The 25,121-nt window shown below is 37.9% G+C and overlaps 1 protein-coding gene across 1 annotated transcript in view; it reads right to left on the reverse strand.

The window, feature by feature from the left end:
- maml1 (mastermind-like transcriptional coactivator 1) overlaps positions 1–24,601 on the reverse strand; it is a 37,498-nt gene extending 12,897 nt beyond the window's left edge. Inside the window, exons 1-2 of the mRNA XM_058798195.1 lie at positions 23,207–24,601; positions 2,792–4,159 (exon numbers count right to left, since the gene is read on the reverse strand). Coding sequence (XP_058654178.1) covers positions 2,792–4,159; positions 23,207–23,545 — 1,707 coding nt within the window. The 5' untranslated portion in view covers positions 23,546–24,601. The remainder of the gene's footprint in view (positions 1–2,791; positions 4,160–23,206) is intronic.
- Between the last annotated feature and the right edge of the window lie 520 nt (positions 24,602–25,121).

Raw genomic sequence — 25,121 nt, forward strand, 5'->3', positions numbered from 1 at the left:
AAGTTGATCTCACAAGAAAGTAAAAACTAAATGGGTTAAAGGGCTATATTTAAATAGAAAGAACGATTAAAAGGGGGGCTGATCCGAAAATACTCGGCGCAGGACGACGGCCAGCACGCATGAAAGACTGCTTTGTCGCCCCCTCCCCTCCTCTCCCTCCCTCTCTGGCTCTGTCTGTCCTTTTCTCTGTTGACTCGTCTCTGGCAGCCCATCCCAGCCCCCACCGCAGTGTGTGTGTGTGTGTGTGTGTGTGTGTGTGTGTGTGTGTGTGTGTGTAAGTGTAAATGGCTGTCTGCTCTCTGCTCCTTAGCAACCAGCTGCCTGACCCAGACAAACTGTTCAACCCCGGGGCGCATGAGGCCCACTGCCAGACACACACACGGGCCGACGGAAAAAAAACCACCAGCTGGATAATATACTCTATATGTTTTTATTTTATGTATTATATTAATTTGCTGTCGACTGTGAATGTTGCTATGATTTAGTCACGACTGTTAATCACCATTAAAATCTAAATTATATTGATTATTCTTATTTTATGGAATATTGCAGTGTTTATTATAAAGGTATTCAATCCATCCACATAATTTTTAAAATTCATGTGCTCTCATAATTTAATCAAAACCCCCTTCTCCTTGCAACAACATCTCCATATGTAATAATAATAATAAAAAATAAAATGCAAACCTGCAGACTTGCATTTGCATCTTTAAAGATCCACTTGCAATTTCTTTTCCACTGTACATATTTTGATTTTACATTTTTACTTTTATTTATATGGATGTCTTACCAAATGCCTTATTGCATAGTTGTGTGCCGAGGGTAGTTATATTCATTTCGTTAAAAATGCTTGAAAGAAACACTCCCTCTAGCCAAGAATATCTTCAAGGTTAGCGGATGAGGAGTAAGTTATTCAGTTCCTAGAAGGTTTTTTTAAGGTCTCTGACTGCTCTTGAAGTGGCTGTTAGATCTATTCCCTTATTATAAAGTGGTGCTGATCACACTCTGTTTGGAAACGTCACAGACAAAGAGAAAAGAAAACTGTTTGTTTGATTGCACATCACTGAACAACTACCTTGATTATTTATTTTCACACTTTCCAAAACCTTTTTTCTTCTACCCTGACGGCAGACTGATAACATCATTGATAATTTCTTCCCGTTGATAATTCCTTCCCCTTAGTCTAATTTAAGCACCTCATTTCCACTGCGGTGATGCAGAAAAGATCTTGTCATCACTGTTTGAAGATGACACTCGCTTTGATATTTACATAATGCACTTTCATTTTTGGGTGTACTATCCCTTTAAGGTTCTTGAGACAGTAACATTGGTTTTTAGGACAATATGTAGTTACAAATAGATTAGTTTTGTAGTAAGTACTTCATAAAAGTGAATTTAAAAAAAAAGTAGTCATTTTTAGTTTATATGATAAATACATTGTGGTGTTATTAAATCTGTATAAACATGCGTTTGAAAGATTGTTTTATCAAAATTATCAAGCTTTTTAATTTGAAATATTACCTGCATTTCAACTCCAACTTTATTTCCAAAAAATAAATAAAGAAAATTCTGTCATTTACACACCTTTCTGTAGTTCCAAACATATAAGACTTTGGATAATCTTTGAAACACAAATTACTACTGTAGTCAAGTCAAGTCACGTCACCTTTATTTATATAGCGCTTTTAACAATACAGATTGTGTCAAAGCACTTAACAGTATCAAATTGGAGGATAGAGTGTCAGTAATGTATAATGATAAGATTAAACACTCAATTTTCAGTTAAAGGCATTTCATTATTGAATTCAGAGATGTCATTGTCTAGCTCAGTTTAGTTTAAATAGTATCTGTGCAATCAAATCGACGATAAATCGCTAGAAATTAAGTGTCCCCAACTGAGCAAGCCAAAACTCCCTCTGAGACAGAATGGAGAAAAAAACCTTGGGAGAAACCAGGCTCAGTCGGGGGGCCAGTTCTCCTCTGACCAGACGAAACCCGCAGTTCAAAAGTTTATTTCTATTTTAATTTTGTTGCAATTTTTAACAATAGTAGTATTATGTAGTTAGGTATTTTATTATATTTTTAGTTTTATTGTATTTTAATCGAGGTCTTCACTGGTGATGTGTCTCTGGGGCTCATCTGGGTGTAGTGAAACTAAAAGTTAAGTCAAGTCAATTAAAAGTCCAGGTAACCAAAACTTAAGACCCAAAACGGTCATAAAAGCAGTGTAAAACAAATCCATATGAATGGAGTTAAAAAAAACAAAAACACGTAAAGAACACATCAGATATGGTAAACGGAGACTCAAGCATGATGCATGAGAACCTATAAGGTTTGCTGCAGCTCATAACGCATGCAAAAGCTTAAACGTTCACCATACGTGATGTGCTGTATTATTGTGTTTATGCGTGAAAAGTCTAAACTAAAATTGGTTCATCAAATAAGCTCATCTAAGTACCCATACATAAAATCTGTGCTTTGAAGATTAACTAAAGTCTTATGGATTTGGAAAAACATGAGGGCGAGTAAATGACCATTTTTGGGTGAACAAAACCCCTTGTTAGCAACTAGTGTTGTCAAAAGTACTGACTTCGGTATCAGTCGGTACTGAACTTTAAAACGTCCATTTCACACTAACATTTGTGAACAATGACCAATCAGCAATGTTTAAGAATGGGCTCAACAGCACTCAAATGTTAGCGTGAAATGGACGTTTTTAAAACTTCAGTACCGACTGGTACCAACACTATGAGCAATATATGTGATGACTGCAGTGAGAAGGTGGTCTTACCTGAGCATGCTGGTGGTGCGCTGGTCTGAAGTTCATGCTGGTGGGCCTCTGCTTCTGCATCTGTTGATGTCGCATTAGGTTCAGGATGGCCTGGTTCTGTTTGTTCTGGTTCTGTGTGGCCGGAGGGCCCCTGGGCCCACCCGGTGCTCCAGCCTCATAATGGGACAGGGGTTTAGTGTTACTGTAGTTTAGCATGGCAGCCTGGGCTCCTGGGTTGGGTGGGTGGCTGAGGGGCCCCGTGGGTGCCGCTGGGTGACTTAACATGTTGGCGTGTCCACCGGGCTGCATGTAGCCGGCTGGAGCGCCTGCTTTGGGAGAACCCTTGTTGGGCATGAGCAGGGTCTTGGGGTTGGGGAAGTCTTGCGGATACAAAGAAGGGCTGGTGGACTTCTCAAGGCCAAAGGTTCCGCCCATTTGACTTTGGGTGGGAGCATTTTGGGGCCAAGATGTTGAGTGGTTGGGCTGCTGGTGGAATTTTGCCGCTTGCGGTTGCTGCGGTTTTTGTTGTGGCGGCTTCTGAACCACATGCTGCTGATGCAATATTGCCCTTTGCTGCTCGCGTGCCGCTAACTGCTGCAGTTGCTGTGCGGGGGACAGGTCTTTGGGTGGGGCAGGCAGCAGGTGATTTGGGAGTGGTCTGGTGGGCTGCTGCTGTACAGGCAGGGCCGGTGATGTGGCCGGAGCCGTTGCGGGGGAGTTGGTGTGAAGCGGAGGCCCGGATGAGGTGGGTCTCACCTGAGGTGAACCGTTGCAAGAGTCCTGATCGAAGGCAGAGGGAGCCGTAGCGGGGGAAAATTCAGTCTTCACGCTGGCCAGATCTGGCGGCATCAAGCTCTGAGCTGCACCGGCAGACGAGAGCTCAGGGTCCTTGCGATCTCCAAAACTGTCACTGAAGAGCTCCTGGATGTCCTCGTAGGGTACGGAACGGTTGAACTCCTCCATGATCTCACTCCAGTCCTGATCGTTGAGGTTGAGGTCAGGGAAGAGGCTGTTGTTTCCATTCGCACCTCCACCAGGCAGTATGCAGGGCAAGATATCGTCCACCGGCTCCTGCTTCATTTCTTTCAGGCGGAAATCGGACTCTGAGCCACGCGATGCACCACTATCGGTTAGACCGGACCCGTTGTGCTCTGCACCGATCACTCGGTGGTTCCCATTGGCCATCATGACTTCAGTACTCACGTTATGTTTGGAGTCCATAGGTGAGAGAGGAGGCACTGTGCCATTTGAGACCCCATTAAGACCCCCCAATGCATCCTCAACACAGGCTTTTTTATTGGGTGGGTAGCCATCGGTGAAACCATTGACCTGTTCACGGCCTAGAGGTGAACCAGCATTCTCCAACTTCCTCTTGACAGTCTCCTGTAACTGCACATAGAAAATACAACAAATTAACATTTAACAAGCAGCTCATTTAGGTTTTTACTTCATATTTGTTACAAAGTCACCTTGTGTCATTTAAATGGCCCTGCAGTGTAACAAATCTTTACAAATATTCAGATATATACAAGAATTTTATGTCAATTACCCTCAACATAAGCTTTTCTTTCCATTTAAAAAAAGTCACAACTACATGTAAGATTCATGTTTACCTGCAAAGATGTTGGTCCCATTTTATTTTCACTAAATAATTATACACTAGCCAATGTAGATCAAATTTTAGATAAACAGCTGAAAAGGAGTACTGAGCAATGATGTTGATATGCTGTGGGCTGGTTTATTATTCATGACTTATATGTGCATTATGAGAATTAGCTCAAGAAACTCCCACTCTCATGTTCAGAAATCCTGGACACTTTTTGAATTGCATACCCCATTAAATCAATCAATATCAGGTTGTTAAAAAGATGTGTAATGTGTGTTACTAAAAGGACAAACATTGTGGACTAAGAATGCAGTTTTTCTACATACATTAATGATAATTAAGAACTCGTTTTACAACAACTGACTTTAACAGGCAGACTTTTAGGAATGAATCATGCTCTTAAAACTGAAGGGCCACTACTCTCCCATTACAAACATTTAGGCCTGCATATGGTGTGCTGTATGACTTTTAAGATCAGCTTATGCACTTCATGCGGTTGTTAATACACACTAAATAAATACACACATTATTATTTAGTAACTGTAAATTCTTAGAAAAGTTATAGTAAATGCGTCTACTCTTGAGTTGTGACTGGCTAAAGAGTATGAGTCTTTGTCATCAGTTTCTGAGCACTTCTACACATTATTCATGAGAAGGAACTGTATTACTGTACTATTACAACGTGCCATTTAAATGTTTTAGCTGCACTGATTCAACTTTGTCATCTTGTTCAGAGACATACGTGTGAAACGTGTGCATTTCTTCAGTGCAGTAGGTGCTCTAAACATATACTGGCATAGTGTTCAAATAAAATATGTCAATAATGGAACTGCGATAAACAGAAGACAATGTAGTAAACCGAAAATTCAAAAGAAGAATGAAGAGAAAAGTAAACATGCCTTTATTCTTCCTGCTTTACAAGTCATTTGCTCAGAGACTGTAATGCTTGTAAATGCGACGAAGATATGAAACATTTCAAATGTTCTTATTTTTCATACAGACCAATAACTCAGGAAAGTTTATTTTAAGTGCTCGTGTGATGATAGTTCTTAAGAATGGTTTATCAAAACCCATTTGATTTTTTTCCATGTGAAAACGCACTGAAGTTTATCATAGGGAAAAATGTTTTAAATACAGCAAAGTGCCCCAACACTTTTTTTTTTTCTCCACTCACATTTTAGTATTCATTACACGGTATAATGAGTGTGTTGTAGTTCTGCGTTTTATTGGTTTTCTCCTCTCCTCGTTCCCTCTACACGCCCATTTCTTGAGTCTTTCATAACACTTTAATACATTTAAATGTGATTATTTACTTACGCCACTCAATTTAAAACTATAGTATTAACCACAAATTCACGGCTACTGTGTGCAAACAGATGTTCAAACAGAAAAGGATGTGCAGTTTTTGACCCATCTGAACAGACTTGAGCCGCTGTGTGCCGACGTACGGTCTGGCTGTGAGTGAAGGCATGCAGCCCGTCTGAAGTGAACTCCCCCTCCCAACAGCAGAAGCACACTGCAGAGTTTCTGAACCTGAAAAACTGGTCTGTCTGTATCAGCTACAGTCGCTTTTCCAAGACGGCCTCGCTTGGGCGGCACACCCACGAAAACGTCCTCTCTTTCAAACATGCTAAAACTCTTCCCAAAGCAATTTTTTTTACTGACGTATGTCTCTTAATCTCCTGCACTCTTACTTTCCCTCCATCTTCGTGCCTCCCCCGCTCGGAAGCAACTCCACAGCAGGCTTGAGCCACATGAGTCTAATTACCATGTGTATGAACGTGTATCCCACAACAAAAGAGTCAGCGCACGGACCGCGGAGGGGTGCAGGAGTGTGCCAAATTCCTGCCCATGCACAGCTCAGGCTCAGCTCGCCTTTGAAGCACTGCCTGATACAATGGACAACCCCCGACCTCACGGGCGGGGAGCAGCGTTTTTGGTCCAAGGGCAGAGAGCGCCCTTTGAGCGCAACGATCAATATTAGAGCAAAGACTCAGGTCACTACACTCAGCCTTGTGGTTACAGCTACTTCACAAACGAGGGGCTAAGTCCAACAAGTGTTTAAAGTACTTTAGTGAAGCTAGTAATTAGTCCTTTAATGGTTGAGAGCAGCCAAAAATCTGTACGTGCAATTCAAACCAGCTGTTCATTTATTAGTGCTTTTTGCCAAGACAAAGCAGCACTAAACTTCAGTATAGTTTAGCAAAATTCTTGGCCGAAAAAATTGAAACGCTGAAGACCGAAGGCCGAATACGTTCTCTTGCGTTGAATACAAGCAATTCACGCATGTATTAGAAAGCAACATTCTGCAGTTTATTTACTAACTGTTTAAAGCCATTTCGCGATTTCAATCATCATACAGTAACCAGCAACAACCACCCCTTCCTCTTCTCAAAGACATGCGATGCAGTACTAAACAGTCTCTCGCTGTTAATGCTTGTAATGATTTTTGGTCTTTCTCTGACAGTTTTAAATGCTTCTACACTGCCATATGTTCAGTACCATTTATTCGGTCTTTTCGCTTATTTGGCTGAACACCAAGAGAGCTTTTTGCTATTTTCGGTTTAATTTTGGTTGCCAAACATTCGGTGCATCCCTACTACCGACATAAACGAAACCTCAAATCTTGCAGCTTTTTAAGATGTCCCGTTACTTCATTAAATGGCCTTGATAAGGAATATCTACAGACCAGAACATCAGAGACATGGGGGTTAAATGTTAAAATTGATAGCCCTCAATTATACTGTAATACTGAATGGCCATTAGTCAATGATTAATTACGAGGGGGAAGAAAAAAAAAAAAAGAACAATTTCCTAGAGATATCAGTATTATTGGTGTCAGTGATGCATTTAAAAACCTTAATGTTAGGTGGGATTAATCACGATTAATCAAGAAAAAAAAAAGAAAAAGTGTGAATCGACTGACAGCACTAATTTAAATTTATTGTAAAATAGAATTTAAGTGCTAGAAATCTGATCATGTAATTATGGAACATTATGGAATTCACAAAGGGGCCAATTTTTACCCACACAACTTTTACCCACACCATTTTTTTGTCAGCAGCAATGGCATTTCTGCCCTGAGCCCTGGTTAACCCTGGCCAGTAGCTGTGAAAGGCCAGCTGCAGCCCAAGTGCTGAGCAAGAACAGTGAGTTTTGTTGAGTCATACTGCGAGGAAGGGAAAAACAACTAGATAGTTCGGCACAAAGCTTTGTGTTCAAGACTCACTCTTATAGCACAAGCTAACTAAAACCAACAGCCCATCTATAGAAAGCTGCATCAACAACATATGATCTGCACTTAAACTGGTAGCCGACCCAAAAAAATAAACATTATTTACCCCCGACACGGTTACAAACCCATTTGATTTTCTTTCTTCCATTGCAGTTCGTGCAATTTTAGTTTCTTATTGTATGGAATGTGTGTTTCGTGTACAACCGAAGGGAAAAGTCATGTTAAGTCATATGTTTGTAACATTTGAGGGCGAGTAAATTAGTTTTTTGGGTGAACTATTCTTTTAAGACTTAGTGACCTAAAAACAAAGACCAGGCTATAAGAGTGGGACAGCACACATAGATGTCCTCAGACTTTGGTGTACTGTAGATGCATATAAGTGTGAAAGCACACAGAGACATTCAGCTGTCCAGGGGCCACTGGGAACAAAAGTGAGTCAGTGGTGTGGGCGAGCAGGGGGAGGGGTGAATGTGAGCAGACCTGAGTCATCCTAAACGCTGTGCATCATCACGCCAGCATGACCATCCCAAAACTACAGCAGCGCTGTCCTACAGCCAAACTCAGGCATAAGGGCTGTAGTTTGAAAGTCTAACAACCTCCAAACTAGTCTGACTGCTCCAAACACAAAACACAACCTACTTGAGCAGATAACACTAGCACATATTCTAAACTAACTGTCCTGCTGAGACTAAAACATAATCCAGCAATACTGCCCTTACTGTGTAGTCAAGTATTTTCAACATTAATTAAATTTATTTTTTTATTTGAAATAGCCCTGCATTGATACAATTTTTTATTAAAAGTACATCCTCTTAATATCTTAATCAAAATGCAGTAATGTAAAATGCAGGCTAAACGTCATAAGTGTTGAGAGTGCTAAATTGCAAGTAAAAAATATTTGCATCATAACTATATGTTAATAAAGTCAGCATGAAATGAAAATGAACCTTCTTATCTACATGCACGTTGTAGAACTTATTGTTTGAAGCATTCATCTAAGCAGGTTTTTTTTTTCCCCCTCCCTTTCTTTTTACCCATTTGACTTCAATTTTTAGTCTACTGGTTCTTCCAGTTAAATGTCAGACTTCTCTCTGGTGATGTATGCCGGACATTCTATTCAAGCGGATGACGTAGGCATAGCATAAGCTCCGGTGAGAATTGACGAACACGGAATCAGAGGAGAGAGCGGACAAAACACTGGTCACAAATTAAAAGTACAAAACGAGGATTTGTAAAGAAAAATGCCGAAGGATTTCGATATAAGCCAAAAGATTGGTTTTCCTTTGCTGTAAACAAAACTTGGTTCTCGTGAGACTAGCATATTCTCACCAGTGCTTGCGTTACGTCTACATCGTACGTCATCCACTGGAATGCCACCATCTCATGAACGCAAGTACAACAGATAGCAGAAGCTAGAGATTATGGTTTATAAAGGTTTAATTATGGATATTTTTCTTACAAAAGTGCATCGATTCGCTTCAGAAGGCCTTTATTAACCCCCTGTAGCCATCTGGAGCACTGTATGATGGATTGATGCAGTGTATTGGACTACTGAATATCACCCATTCACTTTTAATGTCACTCCAATTGTATTCATTTGAAAGAAGAAAGTCATATACACCTAGGATGGCTTAAAGGTGGTGTTGGTTGGGTAATGGGGCAAAAAAATTTTTTGGGTGAACTATCCCTTTAAGCTATAGCTATATATATATATATATATATGTGTGTGTGACCCTGGAGCACAAAACCAGGCTCAAGTAGCATGGGTATATTTGTAGCAATAGCCAAAAATACATTGTATGGGTCAAATTTACAGATTTTTCTTTTATGCCAAAATCATAATGATATTAAGTAAAGATCATGTTCCATGAAGATAGTTTGTAAATTTACTACCGTAATTTTTGATTAGCAGTATGCTTTGCTAAGAACTTCATTTAGACAACTTTAAAGGTGATTTTCTCAGTATTTAGATTTTTTTTGCACCCTCAGATTCCAGATTTTCAAATAGTTGTATCTTGGCCAAATATTGTCCGATCCTAACAAACCATACACAGATGGAAATAGTGTTGTGCCGATAGATGATTGTATCGTGTATCGACAATAGTCAGAGATATCACCTGTGGATGATGCCTTTGACGATAGCAAGACGATTATTATTATTATTATTATCAGGCTAGTAACACTAATTAATATTAGGGCTTATTTGTTGCAATATGTATTTTTCTGATTACGCTGAGTTTATGAATGCAATGGCCAATCAGAGGTGTTCAGGTGAGAGAGGAGAAAAAAAAAAAAAAGATATTTCGCTGGAACAGCGGAGTTCCGTTGTTCAGCACGCGCTGACTGAATTCTGACTCGTGAGTTCTCTCATCATAAACAAAGTGCAGATGTATGTGCGATGTAAGTATAAGAGATTTATTCATCATACAGTGTAGATTCACTGATTATAACGGGAGTGTTTTTAAAGTGCATAAACTCGCGCTAGGCCAAGCTTGTGATGATGTTCTTTGGTAATGTAATGTTCTTTGCTTGTTTTCTGTAACGTTAGCTGCTTTTTGAATAACTGAGGAAATGCAAGCATTATAATTAGCAGCTTACGATGTTTCTATTCATTTATGTTAAATACAAATTCAGTCATATTAGAAACATTAGGCTGCTTTTAGCCTTACGCTGGAGTTGGTTCACTTTGCGGCAATGAAACCAGGTAAATAAATAAGCACAATAATATTGTGCATCAGCGATCTCACAGGCTGACGATAGGATGATATGAAGATTTAGCATATCGCCCAACACTAAATTGAAAGCTTATTTATTCAGCTCATTTATGATGCATAAATCTCAATTTAAAAAATTTGACCCTTATGACTGGTTTTGTAGTCCTGGGTTACATATAGTATCATATAATATAATATATACATAAATCTAATAATGTAGCAGAAGGAGGTGGGTGTCTACATTAGAACAAATTCACTGATTAAAAAAAAATTAATAAATAAAAATAAATAAATAATAATAGTTAACCAAAGATTACAATTTACATCTGTAAAATACAATTCATTAAATTTCTGATATTTTATATTTAATGATATAACAAAGCCCCTTTTTCCCCCCAATAGATGCCACAATACAATACGAAGTTACAATAAAAAAAAAATTTATATTACAATATGAGAAATGGGTTCACTGTTCATCACTCTGATGATTTCTTGCCAGATATTGTTTCTTAACTGTAATTTCAATACGAGATGAGTTCACTGTTCCTCACCATGATGACTTCTTGCCAGATATTGTTTCTTAACTAATTACAATGAGACACGAGTTCACTTTTCATCACTGATAATCCGGTGTTGCTAGATTGTTTTTAGCATTGGAAGAAAAAAAGCAAGAAAAAAAAAGCACTTCAGCTGAACTTGTTGACAGTCATGCTGGATTTTCAGTGTCAATTTCTTAAACAAACAATGGCCTTTGGCTGTAGAAGCAACATGGTCAGGTAGTGTAACTGGTTTGTCGTCAATTGGCGTAACCAGTATTTTTTCATAAAAATATAATTATATGCAAGAAAAGTAATGTGGAATAAAATGTAATCATCTAGTTTAGTATAATAATAATAATAATAATAAATGTTTTTAAATTTGTTTACATAATTTGTCAAAGATTTAGAAAACAAGCGTTTTCAGCATATGCCCCACCAAATATTGCAAAAACGCATTAAAATTTACATTTAGAGAACTAATAAAATCTATTTTCGTGTGACATTTTAAAATGATGTATTTATTTCTATGAGTAAGTTTACACGGATAAAATATTTAATATTTCTCATTCTTTGGTGGTTACACCATTTGACATTTTCATGCACATTCAGTCTTAACTTTTGTGTAAAAAAAAAAAAAAAAAGGAAAAAAAAAGGCAGAAATGTCATTTTTAATTATATAAAATCAACAAACACGATGTGTACATTTCAAAAGACCTGATGCATGCTTTAAAAACAAGATTTTAAAATATTTTTGAATTTCTCATCTTGCCAACCCCTTTTTGTCATTTTGTCATTTGTCTGACCCATTTACTATTTTAAATGAATTGTGAATCTAAAATATGTGTGAATGTACAAAAGGTTAACAGTGTTTGTCATATCAGTCCGTCAGAAAAGCAGTTCTGGGCTTTTTTTTTTTTGGCCAAATTATTTGTTACTCTTGGCTGGATAACACTAGCAGGTTTTAAAAGCCCTTTAAAATTGAATGTACACAGTTTGGATTAAATGAAAGTACAGTCAAATTTGATCTCCTGTATAGACTTTACAGTAAGATACCATTCATTAAAGGGGGGGGGGGGGTACAATGTTGTTTCATGCACTCAGAGTCGTTTACACTGTTAAAGAGTTGGATTCTCCTGCTAAGCATGGCCAAAGTTTAAAAAAAAAAAAGATTTGGAAGTATGACGGAATATTTCTGTGCCAAAAAGCGTAGTTGACAAACGTTTTATTCGATGCTGGATTTGCACATCGTTCGATACTGAAAGATGGAGCGGTCCCAGCTATAAAAGATCCTGGTTATGATTCAGAACTGCAGACGGTAAGTGAAACAGCATCAAATATCCGTGTTTTGTTAGCGATCGGCGCAAGTGCTCATCACTCTTTAGCTCCGACCACGGCGCACCTCCAGGAGCTCAGCTGTTTTCAGAGAGAATCGTAAAGCTGTATTTTTTTTTTTATAAATATGATAAAACTAAAAGACTTTTTGGCGATATGAAGGATGCAGTACTACACTATAGATACTCAAGATTAACATGAGATTGGGTGAAACTGTGTGTTATGCCCCCTTTAACATGACTTCATGTTATTATCTAACATGAACTTACAGTGAGTGAACAATATATTTTTATAACATTAATGTTTGTGAATGTTATTTAATACCAGTGTCGTAATGTAACGAAGTAATAATACTTCGGTACAGTACTTAAGTAAAGTACAGATACTCCCAAAATATACTTGAGTTTTTATATTTCAGCCAGCTTTTACTCCTACATTTCCTAATTAAAATGTATATATTTTAATATACAGGGATATATTTCCCTGAAGTATATTCCTTACAAAATAGCTACCTGGTCTCATGGCATAAACGTACCAAGGGGCACTTTTTAACGAGATGCGAAATACGTACCAATAAGTACATATCACTGCAGTTTTCAAAAGAAATGAAAACTAAACTGTTTAAAAGAAAAAGTTGGGCAAACTTCAAATTAAGGCAACCAGCTTCAGCAGATTTTTGAGTTCTCAACTTCTTGTTTTAAGTACATACAACAAAAAGGTGAGAACTCAGAAATCTGCTGAAGCTGGTTGCCTTAATTTGAAGTTTGCCCAACTTTTTATTTTTTTCCCCCTTTTTTACAGTGTAGAGGCAGTAAAACACCGACGCCTTTTATTTTCACACAAATTTACAGAGTTTCAATTAAAGCAGCGTAATTTTCGCACAATTGCTTGAAGAATATCATGTTATGACTTATGAATATTAATATGCTGCTAGATTTGAAAACTGATGCTTTTGCACGTCAGCATCACACATATCCAGCTTCATATGTATGGGTTTTCATAGATGGTAGGTTTGTTTGGTAGCTCACGGAGTACGGAGACGTACTTCAGAGGCTCCAGTTCAAATCCCGTGTAACTACGGTTAGACAAAGCAGTTCAAATCTGCATATAAGGAAGTTCAAATGGTACGGTTGCGTCAACAAATGCATTTTTATATCAGTTTTGCATCAAAGTGGACATTTCTTTTGGAAACTGCAGTGATATGTACTTATTGGTACGTATTTCGCGTCTCATTAAAAAGTGCCCCCAGGTACATTTATACCATGAGACCAGGTTACAAAATAGTCTGAATCAGAAGAACAAGAATCAGAAGAACACGGACTGCAGGAAAGCATGTTTGACGAATCAGTGGTCTGGCGCTTGCAAGTTAGACTCCTAAAACACCTTTGCTCATGAGCAAACAAGTGCATGCACAACCGCGGATGATTCATTTTCCACTCAAGTAGAGTCTGGGGTGTGCGATATACAGTATATCTTCTGCGATATGGTAACTGTAAGTGTTGTTGTAATGATGTGCGATCTGACATTATCAAGTAGGCTATATCACCAAATCACACACACAGAGTGCACACGTCGATTTATTCCAGGCATTCTAAACTGTAGACGGCAAAAATGCTTCTGTATGCCTTTTATATTTATATAATTTAATATAGTTAACGTAATCTATATCACAAAGAGTACAGTTTTTCTGCAGATATCAGCATGATAACATTTAATAATTATTTTATACAAATTCTGTAAAGCAATAAGTGACAGATTTTAGACATAATATTGCTCGTTTCTGCTCAATTTTCCCAACGAAAAGAGTTCCAAACAAAGATCACTGCACTGTTTTGTGTCTCTGAGCAATGGACGGTGTTTACTTATTGAATGAATCAGCTATTTGAACGAATCTGTTCAAATGATTTCACATTTCAACTATTTTTTTTCCATGTCTAAATTTCAAATGTCAGTATTCAACGTTTTATGTTAAAAACCAAACATTAGGCCTATTTATGCATCTGTTCTGCAGTTTAAATGCATCCATGTCCCCTCTGAGATACATTAAACTGTGTAAATACATATAAATGCTATTTCAGATGCAGATTCCAGAAATGTTTTCTTATGATGGAATGAAAGACACCAAGTACCAGATCTTCTTATTCTTAAATAAATTAAAAATTAAAACTGAACGCGTATATTTATTTGCTTCTTTTCTATTTTGCATTTACATGTACTTTTTCTTTCAATACTTAAGCACATTTAAGATAAAAAAAATAATGTTGTACTTGAGTAAAGTATGTGATATTTATTGTACTTAAGTAATATTCTAAACGGTGACTTCAACTTCTACCAAAGTCATTTTCTGGTAAGATATCTGTACTTCTACTTAAGTATGGCTTTCAGGTACTTTATACACCACTGTTTAATACAAACACTTGATCATTCATGTTTGTTCATTGTACATTAAATAATTTTAACAGATTGAACTTTTAATTTTATGTATTAGTAAATTTTGAAATTAACCCCAAGAATAATTGCTATATTACTATTGTTTATTGATAGGTCATGTTATCTAACAAATGGAATCTTATCGTCAAGTGTTTTTAATACTACAGTTTCCATCTATTTGATATACACTTGACTTAAAATATATGTAATCTTATCTAAATTTATTATAAAAGCTGAAGTTTGTTATTTACTGAAGAGTTACATTTTATCTGGAGTCAATGATCTAATATTGCATTTGGTCAGATTCAGCCCATTGCTTTACTTAAGTATATTATAGTTTCCTTTTACAGCTGTAGGCTGCGGAAGATCATGAAACACCAGCAAACCCTAAAACAGACAACAGTTTACAGTTGGTTTTCAGAGGCAGCAGAAATGTGACAAACTTGAGTGAAACCCAAACCCCCTTTTCAAAATCTTGAAACAATTTTAAATAAGTATAAAGAATGGCATTGATTTTTGTACATTTTATTTTTGTTTAACTTTAATAAAAATAATGCGTTTTTTAATTAGCATGTTTTTGTGTTTTGCTTTGGTACCAACAACCGTGGATTTTCACTGGTATTGGTACAGAATACAGAAATTTTGGTACCGTGACAACACTAGAACTGACTTTAACTGAAAAACTGACAGTTTACTGTTGTCCTCTTTTTAGAGCAGAAGTAAACTTTTTTGCATTATTGACACTATTTTCCTGTTGAACACCAACACTGCTTTGACAATCTGTATTGCATAAAGTGCTATATAAATAAAGGTGACTTGATCAAAACAAGTGGAGAGTCAGGGGGTGGTCTACAGTCATATAAAGAGACTCTGCATATGACTCAGAGGTGGGCTTATTCAAATAGCTAGCCATCTACGTAGAAACTGGCTGCAAATAGAAACAGCTCGCCAGATGACAGAGTTTAAGACGCAGTACAAATATAACAATAACAAACATAAACTGGCTGCGCGTTCTCTTTTCAGCTTTAGCCAGAAACCTAACTAGATGCAAAATTTTTATCTGACAATCTTCTAAAGAGAAAGCCCACTTTTAGGGCTGGGCGATATGGCCTTTAAAAAAAAAAAAAATAATAATCCGATTTACGATTTAAATCGATTTCTCGATTAAATATACAGTATGATGATCACCCAATGATAAAACTGCGAGGGAAAGAAATATACATTTTCCTCCCATCTTGTATTTATTCTCCGCAGTGAGTCAATGTCATGGATGTAAGGGCAGAGCAAGTTTAAATATCTTTCTAGTCTATATTTCCATCTTGTAATCCTGCTTCTTTTGGCGAGACGGCAGATGCTGAAACGCTTCAGTATGTGTAGAAAATGCGTCTGTGCATTCGTTCATAACGAGACACGCAGGATTCATATTGAAATGGTATTTTTGCAGCTTAACATTTACAGATACTAGTTCATGTCGCGGTTTGATTTGTGTAATGACCTACTTTTGATTTATTAATCCAACCTTTGACAAATTCAATGACATTCCACGTTATACAGTAAATTCTGCTTTTATAACTAGATTCCACGATTCCGTCCGCGTTTTTCGCATCGCGGAAATCATAAAGCCCTGATCGCACCGTGATGCTCTCGACCGGTGTAGACAGTGTTTTTTTTTTTATGGGTTATGTTATAGCCCTGCTTGTTTTTTTTAAATGTTTTTACGAAATCTCTGTATTGCTCATATCATTGTATTATTTACTGCCATGCGAGCCACAAATTAAAGCTTGGCGAGCCGCTTGAGTTTCGTGAGCCGCGCAATGAGTAACACTGCTTTAAGGAATCTGCATTCCGCAGTACACGTCATTTTCTTTGCGAACACATTGGGATGCGGCGGATTGCGAAAAAAAAAATAAAAAATAAAAAATAAAAAAAATCACGAAACCCTACCTAAACTCTAATATGGCAAACACGCGGGGGGAGGGCTGAGCCCATTCAGGACTACGGGAGCGTCGGCGGATGTTAAAGAGAAAACCGATTTTCATTCAAACAAATCGACGTAAACTACACATTCCAGTTAATCGATAAAATCGATTTATCGCCCAGCCCTACCCACTTTGTGATAAAGACATGTAATTTAGGCCTTTATTCATATACACATGGAGCACATCAAATATGGTGAACAGAGGCTCAATCGTGTTTGCACCGTGTGAGAACAAACCTCGTTGGCTTTCACATGTCAAACAAGCGCACTGCTTCCGTTTACCATATTTGATGAGCTCTATTTAGTTTGGAACAACATGAGGACAAGTAAATAACATTTATTTTGTGGGCGAACTACCATTTAATGCTGTTTTACGGTCCTACGAGACATGAAAATGTAAAGTAAAAAAACCCAAAAACTGATCAATAAGAACTGTGTGCCGTCTGATTCCCTCATCATATATTTCACCTCAAGAATAGAGAAAAAAGAATTTGTTCCTCTTTGTTTGCTCTTGAGATCCACATTCACAGAACAGTTGCTGCAACCTACACTGTGCTCATGTGGGCCGGGAACAGACAGATGTGCGAGTTAAGAGATTTTGCTGAGATGGCCACAGCCTCAAAATGATGAAATCTAAGCTAATATGAGCATGTAGCAACATTCCCTCATTACTCAGCATCCCACAAAGAAAACTAAACCATACCAAAGGTGAATGACTGATCTAGATGTGTGGGAGGAATCAATAGTAGAACAATCAATGCTAGTTATTAAATATCTGATGTATAGGTGAAACACGGTCATGTGGATTAGAAAGTAAAACTACCATAGAAAGTTTTGTTTTTTTGGAATTTTATTGGTTCAGTCTTAGTTCATGATTAACCTGAACAGGGCTCTAGACTCATTCTTCCCAGTGGTCGCACTTTTGCGAGTAACTTTCTCAGTTGGTCGCATGAGCACATAATTTGGTCGCAATTTTTTTTTTTTTTTTTTTGCTACAACATTTGATCAATGTTTATAGTTATATGGTAACAAAAGTGTTCAACCAGTTCTTTTTCATCAGTATTATTTGGGATTTAAATTTTGTGAACAGGAATTTCACTTTCAAATTCGCGATCTTGGTGTCATGTTTTAGAAGAAAAGATAATTGCCTGTTTTGTTTATATCTATACACCTTCCAAGTTTTAAGACTAAAACAAAAGATGGAATAATTGTTATTCTTAATTAAAAAGCCAAACAACAATAAAACAGTATGTTGCAATTACAAACTAGCTTGCATAACATTTATTAACAAAAACGAATAAGACAAGGCATGGCACTGAGGAATCAAATAAATAATTAAATTTTTTCAAATTTAGGAAAGCCTCAGAAAATGAATGCAAACCCTTCTATCCATGTAAACTTAATTTAACATGTTACGGTATTCAGTAATGCAAGCACACATCACTCAAGGTCAAGGGACGCTATGACAATCAACATAAAATTGAAACTGCAATTGCCTTTCCTTCAGTAACTTCTATCTGAAGTGTAACTTCAGTAAATAAATAAATGAGGACGGGGTTTAAGTATTTTAGAAAGTGCTGCTGTGCTAATTGCAAACTTATTGTCCATGATATATCAAGAGGAAGGGGCACGTCAAAGATTAAGGCACATGTTAGAACTTTTTTTTAATAAAAACGTGCATGCATAAATGATAATAAACAATGCAATATTCCATTTAAAAAAATTATTTTTTAAAATGGAATAATTTTACAGACTGTGATGACGCATTTCCACAGTTGTACAAACAATTATTTTGATGACCGATTAATAATTGATTATGTTTTACATTGAATCCATTTATTATTTTGGTCAATTAATCCTTAACCGTAATCTTAGCTAACCTACCAAAAAAATAATAACCATAACTTCTGCCATTAATCTTTCAACATTTTATTTAAATATTTTTTCATGAAATACTTTACAAAAAAAAAAAATTAAAATCCCAACATGAAACAAAGTGGCAAGAATTAAAAGGCATCTACAAATGTCCTTGCTGCACTCACAGTCATTGTTTGGGAATGACAACAGTGTTTGCTTACAGGTGTCTTGAAATGTTTTCTTAATTCAGCAGGCTGACATCTCTGAATTCAATAATGAAATGCCTTTAACTGAAAATTGAGTGTTTATTCTTATTATACATTACTGACACTATCCTCCAATTTGATACTGTTAAGTGCTTTGAAGTGTTTTTAAGTGCTGTATTGTTAAAAGCACTATATAAATAAAGGTGGCTTGACATGTGTATGAACAAACTAAACACTGTTTGAATACATACGTTTAGCCGTTTATTCATACAGATAAAACAAACTAAAAGGTAAGCATAGCGACAGTATCAAACATAGCGATGTCCATAACAAAGGGAATGTTTAGTTTTATCAGAATGGATAGTGTGTTAAATAAATTAGTCTTTGCTTTTTTCCTTAAATGTAGAAAATTAGTTTGAACTTTACAGCTTGTACCAAAAAACAAAACACTGTATAGGTTGTTTGCAATCACGTGATTCTGATGACGCGCAAAATGCAGCTGGAGGGCAGGAAGTGATTTTTCCATAGGAATCAGTAGCAGAAACTCAAAATTCCTGTGTTTTGCGTTGTTTAAGGACACTTAAATCGGCCAAACCGAGAAACCACAAGGAGCTTTTATCGTGTAAGAAATTGTTTGTTCGTAAGAGGGGAAAAGTCAAGAAATTGACTGAAAAACATGAAAAAGTGGCTTGTAAAGCTGCGTCTGCGTTCGGGAGGAGCGAGTCGGATAATGCTAGTGTGTGCAAATGGTTAATATAATAAGAAATAATATATTAAAATATTAATAAATATATAAATAGATTGGACTGCCACCTCTCGCGCATTCAGCGTGAGACGGTCAGAATTCACACTAACGTTAAACGCCACATGCAGACACAATGTAAATAAGATGATATTTGCAGTTGTAAGAGCTTCATATCACGGAACATCGTGGGATTGTGATAAATTGAAGTGAGTGACAGCTTTTTAGTGATTAATGTTATATATGATAGCGCTAGTTGCTCACTTTCTAGGCTATAATCGATTCAGAATTTAAATAAGTTGTTTTAAGTGCTGCTAATAGGACCAACAGCCACATCCCAGATAGCAAAATACACCCGGGCCAGCTCCGGTTACATTCTCGCCTGCCGGAGACTTACCCCTCGGCCCGACTCCGTCTTCCGCATTTGGGCCGGATGCCTGTGGACTCACTGCCCGATTCCAGGCCGAGTCAATAGGGCCAGATGCGGCAGCTGTTAGCGAGCTGACACTGCCGCATCCGAGCTGGAATCGACCCGACACTGAAGTGCATGGCGTCCAATCGGTTTACATCTTTATTAATATTTTAATGTACTATTATATCTTATATTATAGTAACCATTTGCACACACGAGCATTATCCGACTCGCTCCTCCCGACCGCAGACGCAGCTTTACAAGCCACTTTTCCCTGCGTTTTTCAGTCAGTTTCTTGACTTTCCCCCTCTTATGAACACCACATTGTCGTACACAATAAGAGTTCCTTGTGTTTTCTCGGTTTGGCCGATTTAAGCATCCTTAAACAACGCAAAACACAGGAAATTTGAGTTTCTGCTACTGATTCCTATGGAGAAAAATCACTTCCTGCCCTCCAGCTGCATTTCGCGCGTCATCAGTGACGTCATGTGCAAACAACCTATTAACGCAACCAGATTAAGCATACTAGCCATCAGCATTCAAACCAGTGAGTCTTGTTTCGAGTGAAACATGTCAGAGGATTAAAAATGAATGAAACAGTGTGACAAACTGATGCAAATCGACTTATTTTTGTAATCGACAATCAATTTACTTGACGCGTCAATTCAGCCTTAAAGCACACTCAACCACAGGTGAGCATGGATGGATGAGTTCGACACGAGCAGTACCACCTAGAGAACTCTACCGTCTTAACATTCAACTCATGTCTGAAGGTATAACACCAGCAGGCTTAACTGTAAATGTTCTGTAAAAACAATGAACAGCAGCTTTCAGCTGGTCACCATGATACAAACTTGAAATATTAGACATACAGTGATAGTTCTTTGTAGGTTTTTTTTATTTGATTATGCTGCTTTTCCATTGTTTTTTCTATGTAAATATGGAAGCGTTTGACTGTTGCGCTCACGTCTCTTGCAGCGTCTCATGCATGAAACGGCAGTCTAAAAACGCGGTGCTCAAGTTAAAAGTTCACTTCCGTCTTCTTGCATTTTTTCCTATTGCACTGCCCGTGTCAACACAAATGCGGTTGGATCGCTCTTTTCTCTTTACTGTTATCACCGGCATATTGTCAAAATATCCAATTCAAATATACGGTAATATTTCTATTCATAATCAAGATTACTCAATTTATACAAAATTTAATTGTGGCAAAATATTAAATTCAAATTCATAAAATTTGGGGCACTAGCACTAGTTTAAGTGAGACCAAATTTTACGACATCGGTCCAAATAAATAAATATCTCCATTTTCTTTCTTCTTTTGGTCATAGAAACACTAGCGTGTTTTTTCCTTTTGCTATCGGAGCACACGGGAAGACAAAATACAAGCTACGCAATATCGCGTTCATTATCGAAAGCGATTCATCTGCGATAATGAACGCGTATTGCGTAGCTTGTCAGTGATCTACGGGCCTGTGTATTAAATGCTGCTCCATTTGAAAGCAGATGATGGAGATTTACGACTAATCACAGAACCGGCTTTACTGACGAGATGCGCATGATCATCGCGTTCGATATATCACCCAGCACTAATCTGCTGTAGTTTCCGTTCACCACTATAGAAGTTTACCAAACTATGATGAAATTTTATTTCATGGTGAAGTTTTGACAGTTAAGACATTCTTACTGTGCACAAAAAAAAAAAACATTAAATGTTACACTGTTCAACATGACCACAGCAAGTTAAACTATGCTTCCAATTAAAACTTAGGAAAAGAAAAGCGATTGACTTAAGCAGTCATATCATTCAAGTACAATATATCTCTATATAATATATCTATAGTCAGCTGATGTTAGAGATGCACCAACATGCAACACCTCTGAAAACCCAAACTGCAGACTGGATCTACGTGCATGGTAGTTCCTGTTGCGCTGGAGGAAAGGACAATGGTTTCAACATTGATCTGCAGTTCTCAGGCGACTTTACTGCCCACACCTCTTCAGGAGAGAATAAACCTGCTATCAGACGTCATAGATGCTATAGTGATTCATTCATAAAAAGGCTGCTCTTATCGGTTCAGTTTGCTGGTTTCTAGCAGTGTGGTGGGAGTTTAATCAGCTGTGGAACATGTAAATCTCCTCTCTTTGACTTCTATCTTGAATCTAAGACTTCTCTTTGCAGAGGTTATCATGTCCTAATGTCCACAAACTACAATAAGCATTACATGGCATGCTATCAGTTTCAGGAGCCTGACAGTCTCTGTAAAACCAGCCACGGTTTCAACATTATACACTGCTCTCTGTGCCACCGTTTCAATCAATAGCACTGTTGCAATACCTTCACAAGGAAAACAACATGTAAAGGAAGTCCTGTTTTTTAAGACACAAGCAGGGCTAAAAATACTAATCTAGTTTAAAGTGGAAGGATGGCCAGATTTTCAGTGTCCTCAAAGTATTGGACTTAGGTGACACTTGGTTTCAGAATCGCTGCATTAGAAAATATTAGAGCAAGAGTCATTTGCTGCAGATCACTTCACAATCACAAAGTTGCACTATCCATTTTTCACACCCAAGAAAAGTATTTTGTGCTCCGTTTCTTGGTTCTAATGCAACGACATTCACACATGACTTGAAGTCCTTCAGGGCTGCTTTCTAGAAGCAGGGATGCTCTGAAAGCTTCAATCAGTCTTGGTGTTTTGGAAAGTGCAGCAATGCAGCTCCAAAAACAAACACGGCCATGAGGTGATCATTCATTGATCTCCCCTCTCAAAACATCTGTGGCACACAGCAAACAGCACCCAGCTCATGTGACATGTGCTAGACGCGTGCTCCTGTCACAGTCACATGACCTCAGCGCTGTTGATGTTGATGCTGAAACACACAAACACACACACACACACACACCCACACACACACCCCTGCCAAAGCACCTCAAACTTACCGATGCTCCAAGATCAGCACGTGCATTCAAGCACCTTACTGCATTTTCATGTTTCTAGACTACGGTCTACTTCCCTGTTGTCATTTATGAGATCTGGTAACACTTTATTTTAAGGTATCTTTGTTACACGTTACATGTACTTACTATTATAACAACAATAAATGATGCACAATTACATGCAAGTAACTAAGCCAAACACTAACCATATAGTAAGTACATGTAGTTAATTAATATATTACTCAGTACTTAAATGTATAATTACACTGTAACAAGGACACCTTAAAATAAAGTACAACCGGAGACCCAAAGTAACTTTGAAGACACTTAATCCTTCAATCCTTCTGGAGTAGCAAGCTAGTAAATCAACACACGTGAGGTTTGAACCTACAACCTTTCAGCCATCACATCTACAGAGGCATCGTGACTCGTTTCCCATAGACTCACCGCGATCAGCGTGCTGTTTCTGCTCTGCTCCCCGGCTGTCCCGCTCGCTCCGTCCGCCAGCTCCGCGCCGGTTCCCCCGCCGCCGCCCGTGCCTCTCTGCCCCGCGAGGTCCGCGCTCGCCGCCGCCGGCTGCCGGTGCTTGTTTGAGCGCTTGGCCTTGGTCTGCAGGCAGCGCTGATGCAGCGCGAACGTCTGCTGTCTCTCCATCTCCAGCCGATCCATGGCCGTGCTGTCATAGCGGTTCTCACAGCCGGCGTGATGCCGCCGGAAGAGCTCGATCCGCCGCCGCAGTCGCTCCATCACCGCGCTGTGCCGCGGCACCACGAAATCCGCCATCATCCAGAAGAAGCGCGTTTATAAACTCACTGGAGTCTCCGGAGTCCAGCACAACTCACAGGACCGATCGAGCTGTTTCAGAGCGTGCGTGTGTGTGTGTGTGTGTGTGTGTGTGTGCGCGTGCGTGTGTGTGTGTGTGTGTCTTTACAAAACACACTCAACTGCCTCCATTTTTATCACTATCTGCCTCCTTGTACAACAAAAGAAATGGCACATAGTTCAGATTTGTGCGCTTATATTCCGAAAAGAGTCCAAATGCAAAAACTCAAGAGTTTCCTTTTAACTAAACGACACGAACGCATAGAAATCACTGAACAATCTTCCTTATATAACTGTATTCAAGCCGGGAGCCCTGACACAAACCAGAACATAGTAAAAACTACGATTTTATGAATGAAAGCGTTCCCTAACAATAATAACTTTTGCATCTTAAAAGTTACATTTGTTTAGACGTGTATAATTTAGAGAAAAGTTTAAGAGGACTCAAAACTTCTACTCAAGGAGTCTCTTTTTGAAAACTTAAAAGTATTTTAAACATTAACCTCCCGTTTATATGCGCGATACGACACGTCGTTAAATCAATTTTCTCTCTTGTCGCGAAACTTTTTAGCAACAGATTAAAAATAAACGTGCAATTTTTTCGCCTCTCAGTTGAAGTTGACAAAAGACGTACTTGGAATAAAACCTATCGACAAAAGGTTAGAAAGTGATGGGGAAAAGCACATACATTACATTCATTCAGCCCAAAAACACCAACTCGGAGAGTTACGAGTGAGTTTTACTAGTAAAAGTAACTTTTAAAGTAGCAGTGCGGCTAACAGCTGATCCTCACAGTTACATTACAGCTACGGATGTAGCTTAGCCTGCCTGCTAACTAGCCCTCAAACAAAGCATTATAAACTCACTTTCTTCCCAATCTGCTTCAAAAGTCTTAAAGTACACACAATCAACTACTGTCCCCCGGTTTGACTCGACATGAAAAAGAAAAAGGCAAACGGTAAAGAAATAAACTCTGCCCTACTGCGCTGTCTATTGTTTTCCAGTGTTCAGGCAGTTGTTGGTCGCCATCTTGTAACTATTTTTTTTTCTTTTTTCCTCTGTTTTATTCACGCGATGTGAGTGACAGATCACCCGGGCAATCACAGACTCTCGCTGTAGACTCAAAATACCCAAACATTCCTCAGCAGATGTGATGCCTTATTGTTCTCGGGAAATCAAACTTATTTATAGAACACTTATTTTTTTTAACTATGAAAAAGAAAATAGCCTACTTTTTTTTTTTTAAAGCTGGAAGATTTAAAGTGAAAAACTGAGAGATTAAATGATAGATAGATAGATAGATAGATAGATAGATAGATAGATAGATAGATAGATAGATAGATAGATAGATAGATAGATAGATAGATAGATAGAAAGAGAGAAATAAATAATTTGTAACACTCCTTTAACACATTTTTTCTTAAAATTTTAATTCATTTTCTTTTTTTCCCCCTTTTTTTAAAAGTAAAATCCTTTACACGTTCCTGCAAATTAAAAAAACATAAATAAATCAAATAAATTAAACAATAATTATAAAAGT

The sequence above is a fragment of the Onychostoma macrolepis genome, chromosome 14 (assembly GCF_012432095.1).
Source record: "Onychostoma macrolepis isolate SWU-2019 chromosome 14, ASM1243209v1, whole genome shotgun sequence".
In the NCBI taxonomy this organism is placed as follows: Eukaryota; Metazoa; Chordata; class Actinopteri; order Cypriniformes; family Cyprinidae; genus Onychostoma; species Onychostoma macrolepis.